Source organism: Engraulis encrasicolus, chromosome 2 (assembly GCF_034702125.1).
Source record: "Engraulis encrasicolus isolate BLACKSEA-1 chromosome 2, IST_EnEncr_1.0, whole genome shotgun sequence".
Taxonomy (NCBI): Eukaryota; Metazoa; Chordata; class Actinopteri; order Clupeiformes; family Engraulidae; genus Engraulis; species Engraulis encrasicolus.
Genome location: NC_085858.1, coordinates 23,604,763 through 23,619,955, shown reverse-complemented (window position 1 = coordinate 23,619,955; position 15,193 = coordinate 23,604,763). Strand labels below are relative to the sequence as shown.

Sequence of the window (15,193 nt, the reverse complement as noted above, 5' to 3'; positions counted from 1 at the left end):
AATGGAAAATGCCTTTTTATAAAAGTATTTGAACTGAACCACAGGAGGGCAGTGTGCTCTAAGGCCATGCTGAACGACATAGCGTCATATTCACTTGCCCCAACATGTGTTTGCTTGTGATCCATTGCTCAGAGAGGCTGATGATATTTACATACTATATATACTATTTATATACTATTTACATACTATAGCGTCTTTTATTGTCACTGTACATTATGTACAATGAGATAGACAGCAACTCACTTCAGTGCAGAACACTAAGTGGGGTATATACACTAAGCTTGATATTTACAATATAGTATAGAAGAATTGAATGAATAAGTACTAGTACAAAAATAATTGTCTTTATGTCAGTGTGATTTTTAATTAATTAACAACTAATCCTTATGTATTGTCACCCAGGGCCATTATCCCTTGTGTTTGATTAATGAAATGGCCTAAAAGTCTCCCATCTTCTTGATTTCTTTTTATTTATTTCATAGGTATTCCTGCTTTTGCAAAGAGAGTATGAGTTGAACCACCTACATTTGTATTACAGGAGAAGCTGTCTTCCGCACAATTTGTCCTCAATATTTGGCTTGGTGCGTAATTCCTACAGCAAGGCAGAAAGCCTTTTTTGACTTTTCAATACAGTTTTTCCCTGATTCGCATTTAGCTCGTGTGTGACTCCTTTTTCTTCCTTTCCACCTAGATTTGAATCCAGGCCTTCGTGTACTCTGACTGCTACACCAAGGGTCCGAGTGCATCCACAACCCACAACTCCATCGCAGTTCAATTTTTGTCATATTCTTCTACACAATATGTGTGAATATTCTCACAGACAAGTGATCACACACAATGTGTCACCCAGCTAACTGCCCTGCGAGATGTCACCTATAGTCACCGATGCGATGGACATGGCCGTCTTCTTTTGTCCTCAGTGTATTTCAGGGTGGCTTTCAAACCCCCAGGGCCTGTACTCGCAACTCATCTGAAGCGTCTTTTTTATAGAGTGCTTTTGTGTGTAGTCGCTGGGTCGTAAGTGTGGTCCTGCATTGTGCATTTCAAAAGGAGCAAAGGCAAAACACTCAGACCAACTGCCTGCCTGCCTGCTGGTTACTCTTCCACTCTGGAGTGGCTCAGCGAGGCCGACGGCTACGGCCCCATAATGGACAGCGCAGCGCAGAGGGCAATTGAGGTCACACTTCAGACAACCAACATGCGCGGTGACAACAACCGTTATTGATGATGACAGGGGTTTGTTGTTGTGAATGAACTGCCCTGCAATATGAATGGATGATGTCCGGCATGCTGTGGTGGATCTGGAGGTGAAATATGGCGGAATGGCAACTGGCCTTAACGAAGGTGTGAGGTTTTGTTTTGACAAGTACGATGTAGTTAGTTAACTTACCACTACATGTTATTACAATCAGTTTTCTTCGTGACTCAAACATACACATTATTTAGTTCTCTAATATAGTGAAATGAAGTTCAACACGGCTCATACAGTAGTTATTGACATGCGGACTTGCTATGCTATTGCCTCACCCTGGCTAACTAAGACATCAAACTTACAGTGCATCTGAGAAGTTTGTCTTCTGAATAAGTATAGAGAATTTGGTTACTCAGCTATAAATCCACACGTTTCATATCAACTGTGATGTGAGGTGTCTGCTGATGTTGCATAACCTTTGGGATGATATTTGGAGTATGTTAAGATTTATATATTTTTTATAGGGGCTTTTATGCTTTTATTGGACAGGAAAGTGTGAGATGGTGACAGGAAGTGAGTGGGAGAGAGAAACAGGGCAGGATCATGAAATGATGACCTCGCGCCGGATTCGAACAAACCATGCCCTCATCGGAAAGGCCTGGATCTCAGAGAGGGCTGACCTGAAAAAAGCAGTGTTGGTGAGTACTGACAAGTCATGGGTAACTTGATCAATACGAGCGCATGTTGAAGTCAGTAGGAATTCTCCTTTAAGGCCCAAAAATTCGATCATGACCTTAGACATTAAACTTTTAGCTTGACCAAATTTTATCCCAAACTGCATGGGGCCATTTAGACAAAGAAAGAACAAATTTCATCAGACAACGAAACAGACATAAACAAAAAAAACTGAATGAAAATAAGGGTCAAACAGTGAATCAGAAGACTGTCAAATCTAAAGGCACTTCCTGGTGTCCATATTTATTTGGTTAATTACATTGTTGGGACTCTACGCATCATCCCTCAACTTGCAGGTACCAGAGAGGAAAGAAGAAGAGAGGGGAAACAGCTGCCTCTATGGCGTCACCGCGCCGCCATTTTGATTTTGTTAGATATGGACGTTCCATGTAAATAACACAATGTTCAGACTCATACATGAGTGAGGAATGAAACCGTGTGTTGTTTTCTCTGTCGACCACATTTTCATCAAATTCACTTATTTCGCATTGTATTCATTTGATACGGGATTAATAGTTGATTTCTACGTTTTATTAAAAAAAAAACCCGTGATGACTGGAAACGGCAACTCTACAAAAAAGTTCCTTTTTGGGAACTTCTAGACGCAACGCTGACTCTTCCTGAAAAGGCAAGTGGCTTAATGTTTTTGTATTGCATAAATATGACAAGTAACTATCCACTTAGCAGTAAGTTCGTCATTATCTTTATATTCGTCATCAAATGGATTTAATATTATGGTTGTATTCATGGATCTTTCTGGACAGTGGGTGATGTGTGTCGGCCGTTAACGTTAGCATATCTCCATGGACAGCTAAGTGTCTATGATGTTAAATTATTAGGCCTATGTTGAGTATAACTATTTTATTCGTAAGTATATAAAATGGAAGTTAACACATCTCCTCCCAGTCGTTGTTTGGAATTTTAGCCTTAGTCTCCCGGCCAGTTTCATAATTTTCATCAGCCAGCGAACATTTTGTCCGATGGGCATGTGTAATTTCTAGAAGTGCTAGTTCTTCAGAAAAAGGATACGTGCCCTAAGTACAACTAAACCAACGTTAGTTCTGCTGCTGTGTTGTTCCGGTTTTTATTCCAAACTTCCCATTTTCACTTCCTAATGTTCACCCTGACGTGAACAGGAAATGTGCATGATATCATTTGACTGTTGTAGGCCCCCTAGAGTACTTCTAGGTGTTTTTCATGACCGATGTCAGTTAACTTTTTGGGAGCCAACGCATTGTGAGGCGAAACGTGTTTTTTTACCTGACTTGGGAGTCAAATGTTTTTGAATGTCTACTATACATTGATTAAGGCATTTTCACGCACGAGCAGGAAACAATGATACATTACTAATACTAATACTTAATTCAAGTCAGTGGCAGGAAATGATAAACCATAACCAGCAACGCATTAATTACAGCAATGCATTACTTTTTCTGCAACTCAGAGGAATACCTTAAGTTTGGCAGTTTTTTAGCAAACTCAGTCAACATTGCATTTAAGCTTAACACAATAATGCATATTTTTTCTTTTTTTGTGTCACTCCTCACCACATATGGCAGATAGATTTAGTGTGAAGAGCCACCTGTACAAGATTCCTGGGACAGCAGAACATGCACCTCAAGCACTACCCTGGCACCCTGGCTGAACAACCGCAGCACATCATCTCCAGCTGAGAGGGGGACTCATACATTCATTTGAAATCAGCTCTACTGAGGTGAAATGATCAAGAGTCAAAAGCATGCTGAAGAGATAAACTTGATGATGGCTATGTTTATTTAATTAGCATTGTTTATATAGATTACACATTCCTTGTAAAAAAAAAAATAATTAAAAAAATTAGTTGTCGGAGCAAGATAACATGCACTGCTCCACCTGGGTGTCTTCAGCAGTATGCACAGCCCGTCGTTCATTGCAACCTGAAGCTACTGTAGGCCAGGGGTCCCCAAACTTTTTTTTAAATCTGGGGGCCACATTATTGTTCCTGACTGTGATCAGGGGCTGGAATCAATACCAATCATGTAAAAAAGGTGTGTTGTGTGTGTGTGGGTGGGGGGGGTGGGGGTCAAAATTCCGATGTCAATTTCATTAATTTTCTTGATTTCTTTGTTTTCATGGCTTTGGCGTTCTGATTGCCCACCTTCAGTTGAAATTTTATCCTCATCAATAAGTATGTATTAACAAGGAACTCTTTGCAGGACAGACAGCTGGCGGAACATATAACAGCATCCAAATTCACACTCTTGATATACTGCAGATTTTAAGAGTGCCAGGACATGTTTCCCTTTAGAAATGTGGGGGTATTGGCATCTAAAAATGTGTTCAATTTGCTCTGTTGTACGCTGTAATACAACACTTGGTGGGAATAACCCATCCCTGAACTGCTTATATCTGAAAAAGGTGTATTTCTCCTTGAGTGTATCTCTGTCCTCCTCGTTTGCCTCCCACAGCGTAACACAACTCTTGCAATCAAATTTGGCAGAGGCTCTGAAGGCCACATAGCCAGCAAGGTACACTGACACATTGCCCTCAATGACGTCCAGCCCCTTCATGAACTCTGTGTTGTCCAGTCCAGGGAATGTGGGTTCCTCATCAGTAGACTGTACGTGAGGCATGGTCAGTGCGGTGCATGGATGGGGAGTTGCCATCTGCGATGACTCAGTGCAGTTAATGTTTGTTTGCTGATAGATGGTGTCTTTTTCTTTAGCCTTGACAGCTTTGATTTGTAGCAGCCAATTTTTCTTTTCAGTTTTTCCACTGTGTTGTCATTGCTGACACTGGCCAGTACATCAGTGCCTAAAAAGAAATGTGACAACTGTAACAACAGACTTATGCACAGACTACTACCTATGCAGTGTTCAACACTCAGAATGTATCTGTTACCACCATTTGCCATTAAATCACTTACTATCCAGGATCTCTGAGTCTGTTGTCTCAATTTCAAGTGCGACCCGTTTTCGGGGTGGTGGACGAACTGTGTCTTGAGATTTAGGGGGGTTGGGACAGTCTACTAGCCAGGGTACGGCCATTGGCAGTAGGCCAGATTTCCTGCAGAATGCAAAGTATTGTAATGTTTATATTTCTACAAACACACTGTAAGCCCAGTTATGAATTGTCTGAGTAAAAAATGTTGAAGGTGTAATCAAAACTTTAGTGTTGCACAAATGAACATATATTGACTTTTTTGTACAATGAACAAAGGCTTTGCCACTCAGATGAACAGACTGCGATGAAGACTGGGAAAGACTCAAATTTATTTTGTCTTTACTGAATTGGGGGGGGGGTAAATCGAAGGAGGTAATAAAGATGCTAAAGCACAAGTGAAATCCAGGAGGATTTACAATATTATGTGAACTCCAGGCAAATGTGAGGACAAACACAAGGACAAGGGCACCAAAGCACTTTGAGTCAACTAGATATAGTATGTATAAATACATTTGAGATATGATTTGGTTTGAAGACACATGTAGGATGGTAATGGCAATCAACAGAAAACATGACACCAGGATAAGGTGACTTATTAATCCATTCTGCACACCTGCAGAAAATAACAGTAGTGTGTTTTAATATCACAGATATCCTTGGTTAACATTTGCGCTGGTTCATGTTTTCTATTTTGCCACTAGGGGGAGATACAACACAAATTATAGGGGTCTGGCTTTTTTGTTGAAATTGAGTTTCCGTCAGAGGAAAGTCTATGTGAGTTTCTCCACTTCAATAGGACAAGGACTGGATACTTTGCCGTGGATATGTTTAGTCTGGCGATTTTAAAGTTAATTGAGTTAAATTTTGAAAGGAAAATGTTAGATGCATATGTGGGCATCATCATAACACGAATAAACAAAGCCCACTGCACAGTTGTCAGATCATTTCAGCGCCTCGATTCATCATGCAGTGGGTTGTTGCGCTAGCAGGCTATCCAACTTTGTTTTACGGCGACATAACGGTGGCATCATCTGCCTACCCAACACATCCTTTTAAGGTAAGACAATTAGTTAATATAGCACTTGATGTGGCACGTCGTTGGCGTATTATATACGAGCAAAATAATAGTTTCTAGGTGACGTATGCTATGCTAAAACTGTGGTGGGAGGTGCTGGACATTGAAAACAGCCTTCCTTGCAGATCATCGACAGTATGCATTTCTAAATCAGAAGTGAAAAAAAGGTACTCGGTAGGCCTAGAAAATTAAATGTTGTGCTCGCATTAGAAGTTAAGCACACAAAGTTATGTCTTTTGACACACAATGTTCTCATCATGTTGCTCAAATATCATTGTGCCCATCTGACATCTGCACATCAGGCTTAGGCTATCAAAACGAAACTATAACCTTTTTTTTTTCTTTGGGAAAGAATGAAATGCCACCTCCTTTGTTCCTTCCTGTGGACTTGTAACACCCTACAGCAGCACATTGTGTGCCTATATATTTTGGTGTATTTGGGGCATTTGGGTCCTTTGCGTAATTGTGATCGGTGTTAGCCATGTTTTTGACTGATGCTGAATGAATGAACCGTTGGCGACGCGTCCTTGACTACCAAAATCAAAATGGCGGACGGCGTCGGTGAGGTAACAATACAGGCCAATAGAACTTTCCCCTCTCTTCTTCTTTCCTCTCTGCAGGTACTTCACAGTGGGACAAACATCGCTTCAAAGAAGATGCTGGAGCACATTGCAGCTTTGTTTTTACGTTTTTTTACTAACAAACACCCAACATTCGTTGCTGTGTCATTGCTACACCTTCCTCAGAAGCTGCAATGTGCGCCAGCCTCTACTTTGAAGTGTATTACATTCTTGTTTGTGTATCAAGTCATACTCAAAGATCCTTTTTTTTGTCTGTGGAGTTCAGCATGCCTGCTATTTGTGTATCTAATTTTCTCTCATGTTCAATGGGGTGCAAATGTTCAAAAGACAGCAAACAATTTCTAAAATGAAACTCGGTATAAGCTGTTTAGGTTTGTTGCAATGTGTTTTTAATCATAGACATGTGAGCTTGGTCACATTCATCATTCTGCAGTCAGGTGGCTTGTATGATACATCCAACCTTTAACTTCCATGCAATAAGCGAAAATAGAGAATACTTGAAATGGGTTATGGTAGTTGGATTATGTTGGTATGTCTCTTTGCTATATAAAAAAAATTAAGTACAAGAGAATTAAGTAGCCAGTTTAATGTCACAAATATAAATACATCAAAGCACATTCAGACAACATAAAACATAATAAAATGTTACAAATGTAATTACCTCTGAATGACATTTTTCCTCAACAATTTTATTATCTTATGAAGTAGTATATTGGCTATTTCCAGTGAGGCAGAGTGGGCCAGTTGTGATAGGTACTGGAATTGTACTGACAGTGAGTGCAGTTTCAAATGGCAAGCTTCCAATTTCACTCATACTGCTTGTAAGCAATTTTGCAAGCATACCGGCAACCCCAGCTTCCAGAAGAATACAGTGAAGACTGGAAATCATTTATTGTACATAGTTAGAAATGCTGGACTTTTTAAATGTTGTTTATATAGTCTATCATCTAATCGGTTGGAAATGGTTCATTTAGCTGGACGAATTGTTTTATGAAGGATTTCCTAAAATAGACGTGGACTGGCTTCATGTGGACGTAGGGCTGGGCGATATGGAAAAAAACCAATATCACGATATGGCTTACTTTATATCACGATAACGATATATATCACGATATAGCACAATTGCATACTTTTCGATTATTCTCTTTATTTGCTCTTTATTTTTTCATGTCGCAAAACGACCTTTCTTTAAAATGGATCTTTTTATTGTTATTTTTACAGTTATATGAACTTATAGTGTGTTTTGTGACAACATGAAATTTAATTAAATGATATTCAATTGTATACAACTGATAAAATTACTATCACGATATAAATGATATAGGAGAAAGGTCTCGATATACACTTTTATATCACGATAACGATATATATCGTCATATTGCCCAGCCCTATGTGGACGTGCCTCGGTGTGATAAATGTTCTATGGCGGCTGATCTAGACTTGGCTGCAGCTTTTTATCTCGACTGCATGGTCCATAATTTGCTTTTGTCGTTTCTATGGGCCCAATAAAAGCTGGTGTACCCTCTCAGGCCGCCATGGCATGCGGCATCCTATTGATCTGCTTCTCTCCTCTCTATCACAATGGCCACTGATTAGCTTCCGTTACGAAGCCAGTGAGAGCAAAAACAAATCTCACATAATATCACAATCACCGCATCATGTGTTGTGGTGATGCAATGGTTAATTAAAGGAGAATTCCTGCCCATTTCAATGCTGTTATATTGCGCACACTTTAGTACCCCACGACACTGCATTTTTTTCAGAGATTCTGGTCATTCTAATGGGGGAATTGTTTGTTTACATTCTTTTAAAAACATCTTAACATACTCCAAATATCATCCCAAAAGTTATGGATCATTAGCAGACACCTTCCAAACACAGCAGACCTTTACAATAATAATAATAATAATAATAATAATAATAATAATAATAATAATAACAAAGTAAATAATCCATGCCCCTATTTGAATGGCCAAAATCTCGGAAAGAGCTGAACAAAAACATGATGCATTGTCAGGTGGTGTCACGTAGGATGGAATTCTTTAACTTGTTTACCAATGAACTGAGCGGATATACGTATATAGGGGACAAACTGTCCTGAAAAAAGTGTTCTTATCACCTCCTGGAATGGCTGAGGAGTGTAATGAGGAAAGACCTCAAGGTGTGTGGAAAGTTTCTCTCTTTATGTCCTCACGTCTCGGGCTGCTATCATATTTACCGCCAGAGCTGGCAGGCCATTGTCTGAGTGTCGCAATCAGCCATCATAAAGGTGTAAACTAATGAAGCTTGACACAGTTGGACTGCCTCAAGAAGACATGCAAATTTATTTGCGCCACAACCACCATCATCAGTGTTTGTGCCACATTATACTTGGGACTTTGCCTTCAGGCCTGGGCTGCCCCCTAAGAGGGTCAGCTCTTGTGTTATAAGCTGTTGAGGCCAAAGGCAGGACAGAAGCTCACACTCACTCTTTCCAGGCACTTCAACTCCATCACTACAGAAGTTCTGCCTGAGGTAAGTGATTTAAAACCAGTGACATGAGAATATTCACACACACTGATGGTCACAGAAAAACAACTGCTGTACAGTGGATAATTATCATTTCTTTGATTTTTTCCTTTTTCATTGCCAGGAGTATTGTGCAGGAACAGATGCGACTGTTGTTTTGAGTGGACTACTTGGGACTGACACTATTGTGCTAACACAGTTTCAAGTAAGTGATGACAGTGTGGTTGCTATTTTTGTGCCACTTGTTGGAATCATTTACAGAGATCCTCTGAGACAATGCTTTCCTTCTCACGAAATTCCACTGTTCCAGGGTCAGATATAATTTGTGCATCTTAGTTTACATCTCGACCTGCTCTGACAGCTCTGTGTGCCTCCCTTTCACCGTTTAGAACTCTGAAAGACCCTGCTGCTCAACACACCTGCACTCTACTGTGACTACAGTCTTTTTCTGTTCTGCCCCTGAAATCAGCACATTTGGCGATATTCTTCATTTAAGAGGTAATAGGCTCTTCAGACTATTACACTTGCTGCGTTAAGACATGACCCCTTTTATAATTTTGCTATTACTGGAATGGCAATGACCAAATTGTTTTGTATTGCTAAGGACTCTGTGTTGTGTCTTTTTGTTTTTTCCAACCAATCAGTGGAGCATTGCTGGCGCACATATTAAACAGAACAAAGGTAGTTACGTACATGAACTAGTCACTGTAGGTGTAGCATCTAATCTGTCAAAAGCAACAATCTCCCAGCGGCAGTACAGTAGTCTGTATCAGTATAGTTAGTAAGTGTGTCTCTCGCCCTGTCTGTGACCTTCCATTCTCCCGTGAGTGAATTGCTTTAAGAGTGTGAAAAATAACACAAGGGAAAAAAACAAACACATTTAGTTAGTGTTGCTAAATGAGCACAAGGATGAGCATTCCAGCACAGGTGAGGCGATAAGACAGCGTGTCCCTTGAGTGGGCCCAATAAAGTAATAAATATGACTAAAATAGCAACATGGTCATATCAATATGTAATGTTCAGGGTTAACAACAAACAGAACCACGTAGAGAGACAGAGACAATACCATGGTTGCTTCACTTGATAATTGATTAAACTGCAGGTGTTAATCAGGGTCTAGAAGAGCAAATCTTGTGTAAAAGAGAGAAGAGCTGAGGTACTCTGAAGTAGAGAAGAGTAGAGTGAAATGTATTAATCCCATGGGAAATTCAGGTGTCTAGTAGCATACGCACATAAAAATTAATTTACACGTATTGAACATTCACCTATTTAGAGTCTCTCAGTGCAGTAATGGTTAAACGGTTAGTAGTGGCAGTGTTAAGTTAAGAGACCTTTGCTAAATGGGACAACCCAAATACACAGACAAACAAACACTCTGGTCTGGGGGGAAAGTCTTTTGTTTTTACCAGAAACAGCTTCAGGAAATTCTGGGTATAGACTTTTTTTTACTAGTGAAGCACTCATGTACTGTAAATATTTTCACATGATGTTTACAGGGGAAACGTGCGTGTCTGCAACCGATGGTTCTTTTGCATTTTATTTCATACAAGTAACCTCTAACCTGACCTGCATTTTAAAGCTTTTGTTGCAGGTAGGCTTAGACCTTTTAAGGTTAAAGATTGACGGCTAAGGAAACTTCAGAGATTACAATTTGCTTGAGTAGCTAGTGTGTAATTATTTACATATTCAAACCTAAGATGTTTCATCAATAGCCAACATGCTATATTTGGCTCTTCTGGTGTCTAGGTATTGAAAAAAGTCTGAGACATCAAGGTTTCAGAAAGTGAAAACCAAGCAATGATGTATTCTTTTAGGTAACAGGTAGTTTAAACTAATTGACTAATGTAATGGTCTGATGATTTCAAAATTGACATTGACATTACACAGTGTTTTATTGTCACATACTCATACATGTACAAGGTACAACACAAAAGCACAAAAGGTAGAAAAAATGTTTTCCTCACAAATGTAAAAATAATGGATGTAAAAATAATGGAATAATGATGGATCATCACGACCAGCTGGTTAAAAAAAAGCATGTGGTATGTGGCATTATTTTTACTTTCTGAAGCTGGGATTTTCAAATCAAGCTGTTTATCCTAACATCAGTGTCCTACTGTGTAATGCAGGTGACTAAAACAGTGAGCCAGACGTCTTCATGTCCCAGCAAACAGGACTGAGATGTGGTAGACTTTAAAATCATGAAGGGAAAAAACAAGACTTCTTTTCAAAACCTGGTCTGACTTTGAATCGCTAGTGAACACGTAGCTTTCACCAAAGTAGATGCAGGTGTAGAGAAAGTAGATGTCCACACCCTGAAATGCCCAACACAGGGGTTCACCAGCAACGTTTTTACCCATAAGGGAATTCTTCATGCATGATAGTGAAACTGTGATCATATGCAGGGGCGGACCAACCGGGCAATTGCCTGGGGCAGCATCCAGAGGGGCCGGCACCATCATGAAACCCCACCCCCACCACGAAACCCTGTGCCGAAAGGACATCACGAAAATCGCTATAAACATGTTTAAAAAGTTATAAACATATTAAAAATCATTTGAAAATTGTTTTGTTTACACCATTATCAAATTGTTGTAATAACATTACTATTCACTTTTTTTGTTAGTTATTGTAAACGTCTTTTGCCGGGGGCTGGGACATCATGAAAATGGCGGGGTGTCAGAGGGGGGGTCACAGGGGCCGCAAGTCATTGTAGGACCGGCACTGATCATGTGTGCTCTGTGCCGTGTGCTTAGCTCCAGTTGATAGCTGGCAATGATGTCTCTGGAGTATCAGAGGGAAGCCTGTCAGAATTCTGGAGATCAGGAAGCCATTTGTTGTGAAAAAAAGTATTATCTTATTGTCAACCTATAAACTTTTTTCCGAGAGCAGTCAGCTGGCCTTACTTCTGGTGACACATAAGCCATGAGAGAAATGGCCTGAGGTCCTACTTCTCAAGGGATCTCTCAAGTGTGACAGGGATAACCGCAGGGACCGTGTGACTGATCAGCCAGCGTGTATGGTTTTTAAACACCATTAAACACCTTCACCTTCACCTCTAATGAGGATAAACTTTTGCCAAATTCCTTGTATTTTCACACCCTGCTCTGTGTTTGATCTGGGCAGGCAGGCAGATTGAAGTATTTAATTATGTCTAAGTGCCCATAAAACACAGAATCCATAACCAACCCTTGGCTCTTTCTCTGGACCCTGGATAGTGGACTTTGTTTTGCTTTTTGGACTATATTTGCATCATTCTTTCTTTCATGTTCATATTCAATCAGCGCTGCTTGTGTGTGTGTGTGCTGCTGGAAGGCTGATTGTATTCAATCATGTGCAATAATTTGTATTAGGGTTTGTTTATGTCAGCTGACTGACACCTTAATTTCCTTTTTGGAATTAATACAGGTATTTAATTGTACTCTACTCTACTATCACATGGTCTATTACGCTGGCTACAATTTTCACTGTTTTGTTTATTATCTGACAGACAGTTGTAATTAGTGGTCTCAGGCTATAGTGTCAGTTATAGATCAATGGTCCATATAATACCTCTCGCTTAGAGCAGTGTTTTCCAGCCTTACTTGTCTTGGGTAACCTTTAAGTAACCTTTTTTGTCATACCATGAGTACCCCCTCACTTATTCTCTCATCACTTCCTCTATTCCAATGGGACTCTGCTCGATTTGTTATAATCAATTTTTCCCCATGTACCCCCTGCAATGAGGCAATAATGGTTTGTGGAAGTGTGACTGTGTGTGTGTGTACACTACTATTGCAAAACCATTGCCCAAGCTTGGGCAAATCAAGCTATTTGCTAAAAGCTAAAAGCTTTCACTTTTTGGCTTTCACGCTTTCTAATTGACTTGACTCGACAATGTGCTCGCATCACCCATTTGGTACGTTTACCCAAGTTTGGAAAACACTGGCTTAGAAAGCCAAAGCTCATCCTCTTGATTCAGTTAATCAGCAACATTTGAATAATTCCTGGAAGGTGATGGCATTCCCTGAATGTACTCTACCTGATGCCAACTGCAGCTGTGGAGAAAGAAAAACGGCAGCATTTTGAGAAAAACGAAACAAAGTCGAAGAAGCTCATTGTTTGCAAACAAAGCCATGTCTGCAGTTCTTCAATCAATTCAATTTGGTTCATATTCCTTTTTGAAATAATTGATATTATAATAAATCAGTATTCTAAACTCAGTATTTCAATATATATTTTCTCTCTCTCTCTCCTTGTTTTAGGAGGCTTACAGCGTAGTAGTAGTAGCACCATGGTTCTGGCTTGCGCAATCGAGATGAGCCCAGAGATAGCCTCCATGACCAGCCCCCAGGAGATCTCCGCAGCTCCCCAGGCGAAGGCATCCAAGGGGAGAGGGAACCAGCACCACCATCCGCAGCAGCAGCAGCAGAAGCGGTACATGCAGAAGGACGGCCACTGCAACTTCTCCTTCCAGCAGACCTCTGGTGAGTGGGGCCACTACGTGACGGACATCTACACCACCCTGGTGGAGATCCGCTGGAGGGTCATGCTCCTGGTCTTCTCCCTGGCCTACATCCTCTCCTGGCTGACCTTTGCACTGCTCTACTTCCTGATCGCGTACTTGCACGGCGACCTGGACATAGGGGAGGAGGGCCCCACCGAGCTGAATCCGTGTATGCTAAATGTGCACAGCTTCACGGGCGCTTTCCTGTTCTCCATGGAGACCCAGGCCACCATCGGCTACGGCTTCCGGGGCATGAACGACGTCTGCATGGAGGCCATCGTGGTGGTGACGGTGCAGGACGTGCTCAGCTGCTTCATCGACACGGCCGTCATCGGCGTGGTCATCGCCAAGATGGCCTGCGCCCGCAAGAGGGCCCACACGGTGGGCTTCAGCAAGTGGGCGGTGGTGAACGTGCTCGACGGCGCCCTCTGCCTGCAGTGGCGTGTCGGCGACTTCCGGGGCAACCACATCCTGGAGGGCGAGGCGCAGGGGCAGCTGGTGCGCCGCCAGTGCACTACACATCCCCCGGGGAGCGGGGGCGGGAGCGGGGGTGCCGAGGTGAGCGTGACCTTCCAGGACCTGAAGCTCAAGTGCCGCTCCCTCTCGCTGGCTACGCCCGCCACCGTGGTCCACGTGTTGGACCAGCACAGCCCCCTGTACGGCCTGAGCCCCCAGGCGCTGGTGCAGGAAGAGCAGGGCCTGGAGCTGGTGGTGTCCTTCACCTACACGGACGACTCCACGGGGATGCTGAGGCAGACGCGCACCTCCTACACCCCCGGGGAGATCCGCTGGGGCCAGCAGTTCCAGCCCATGCTGCGGCTGGGCAGGAGGCACTACCACGCCGACTACTCCCTCTTCCACCAGACCAGCTGGGTGCAGGTGCCCATGATGAGCGCTCAGGAGAGGGACGGGGCACGGGGGGCTATTGTGGCTGCAGGGAGCGGGGAATCAAGCGGGCAGGCAACGCGGCTGAAACTGCCAGCTCGCCAGAGGGAAAAGACTGACTCACTGGTGCTCCAAGAGGCCTGGCTTTAGGACTGACATCCCTTCCACATACGGAAATGAAATGTATATATAGTATCATTATGTAGGACATTTGTGTGTATCAAGTTCTCTCTTTAAAACGATGTAACCCTACAACCTCAATGTTGCCGTTCGACGGCAGGGTTTTTAAACAGTCTGGGGATTGGTCTGGACAACTTTTTCAAATGTAGGTTACTGTGCATCTGCTGTAAGCACAGAGTCTGCAAGCTCGGAACAATGCCAGAATTACAGATGGTAGTTTGCATAGGCACCTGCTGAGGAATTGCAGTTTTACCTCAAATTCAGAGGCAAAAAATTTAAGTATGCATATATGTGTATGCACACTATATTGTTGAATGTTTTTATAAACCTGTATGTAAGTTTTGTACCAAATAACATGACACCACAGCGTGGAACTATTTATAGTAAATGTGTTTGCATGTGAATGTTTTCTGGTCTCATTTCATATCGAAGTAGTTTATTATTATTATTATTATTACCATCACTGCTCATTTATAATTTATTATGAGGTGTGTCACACACACAGCAAAATCTTATAGGCCTAATTATTTACATGCATCCGACTATGCAAATCTCGTGATAAAAAAATATGTACATTTAACAATAAAATGGAAAAAAAATAGTTGTACAGCCGACAATATACTGACATT

General features: G+C 41.7%; 1 protein-coding gene across 2 annotated transcripts; it reads left to right on the top strand.

The window, feature by feature from the left end:
* Nucleotides 1-1,012: 1,012 nt before the first annotated feature.
* LOC134461391 (inward rectifier potassium channel 16-like) lies at nt 1,013-14,954 on the top strand. 2 transcript variants are annotated; one of them, XM_063214308.1, is made up of 5 exons: nt 1,013-1,344; nt 1,742-1,890; nt 9,138-9,218; nt 9,403-9,511; nt 13,258-14,954. In XM_063214308.1, exons 1-5 carry the CDS (start codon nt 1,272-1,274, stop codon nt 14,532-14,534), a joined length of 1,689 nt encoding a protein of 562 aa, XP_063070378.1. In that variant the 5' UTR covers nt 1,013-1,271; the 3' UTR covers nt 14,535-14,954. The 2 variants fall into 2 exon arrangements, with proteins under 2 accessions (XP_063070378.1, XP_063070384.1); XM_063214314.1 differs by lacking the exons at nt 1,013-1,344; nt 1,742-1,890; nt 9,403-9,511 and having other exon boundaries at nt 9,180-9,218.
* Nucleotides 14,955-15,193: the final 239 nt, after the last annotated feature.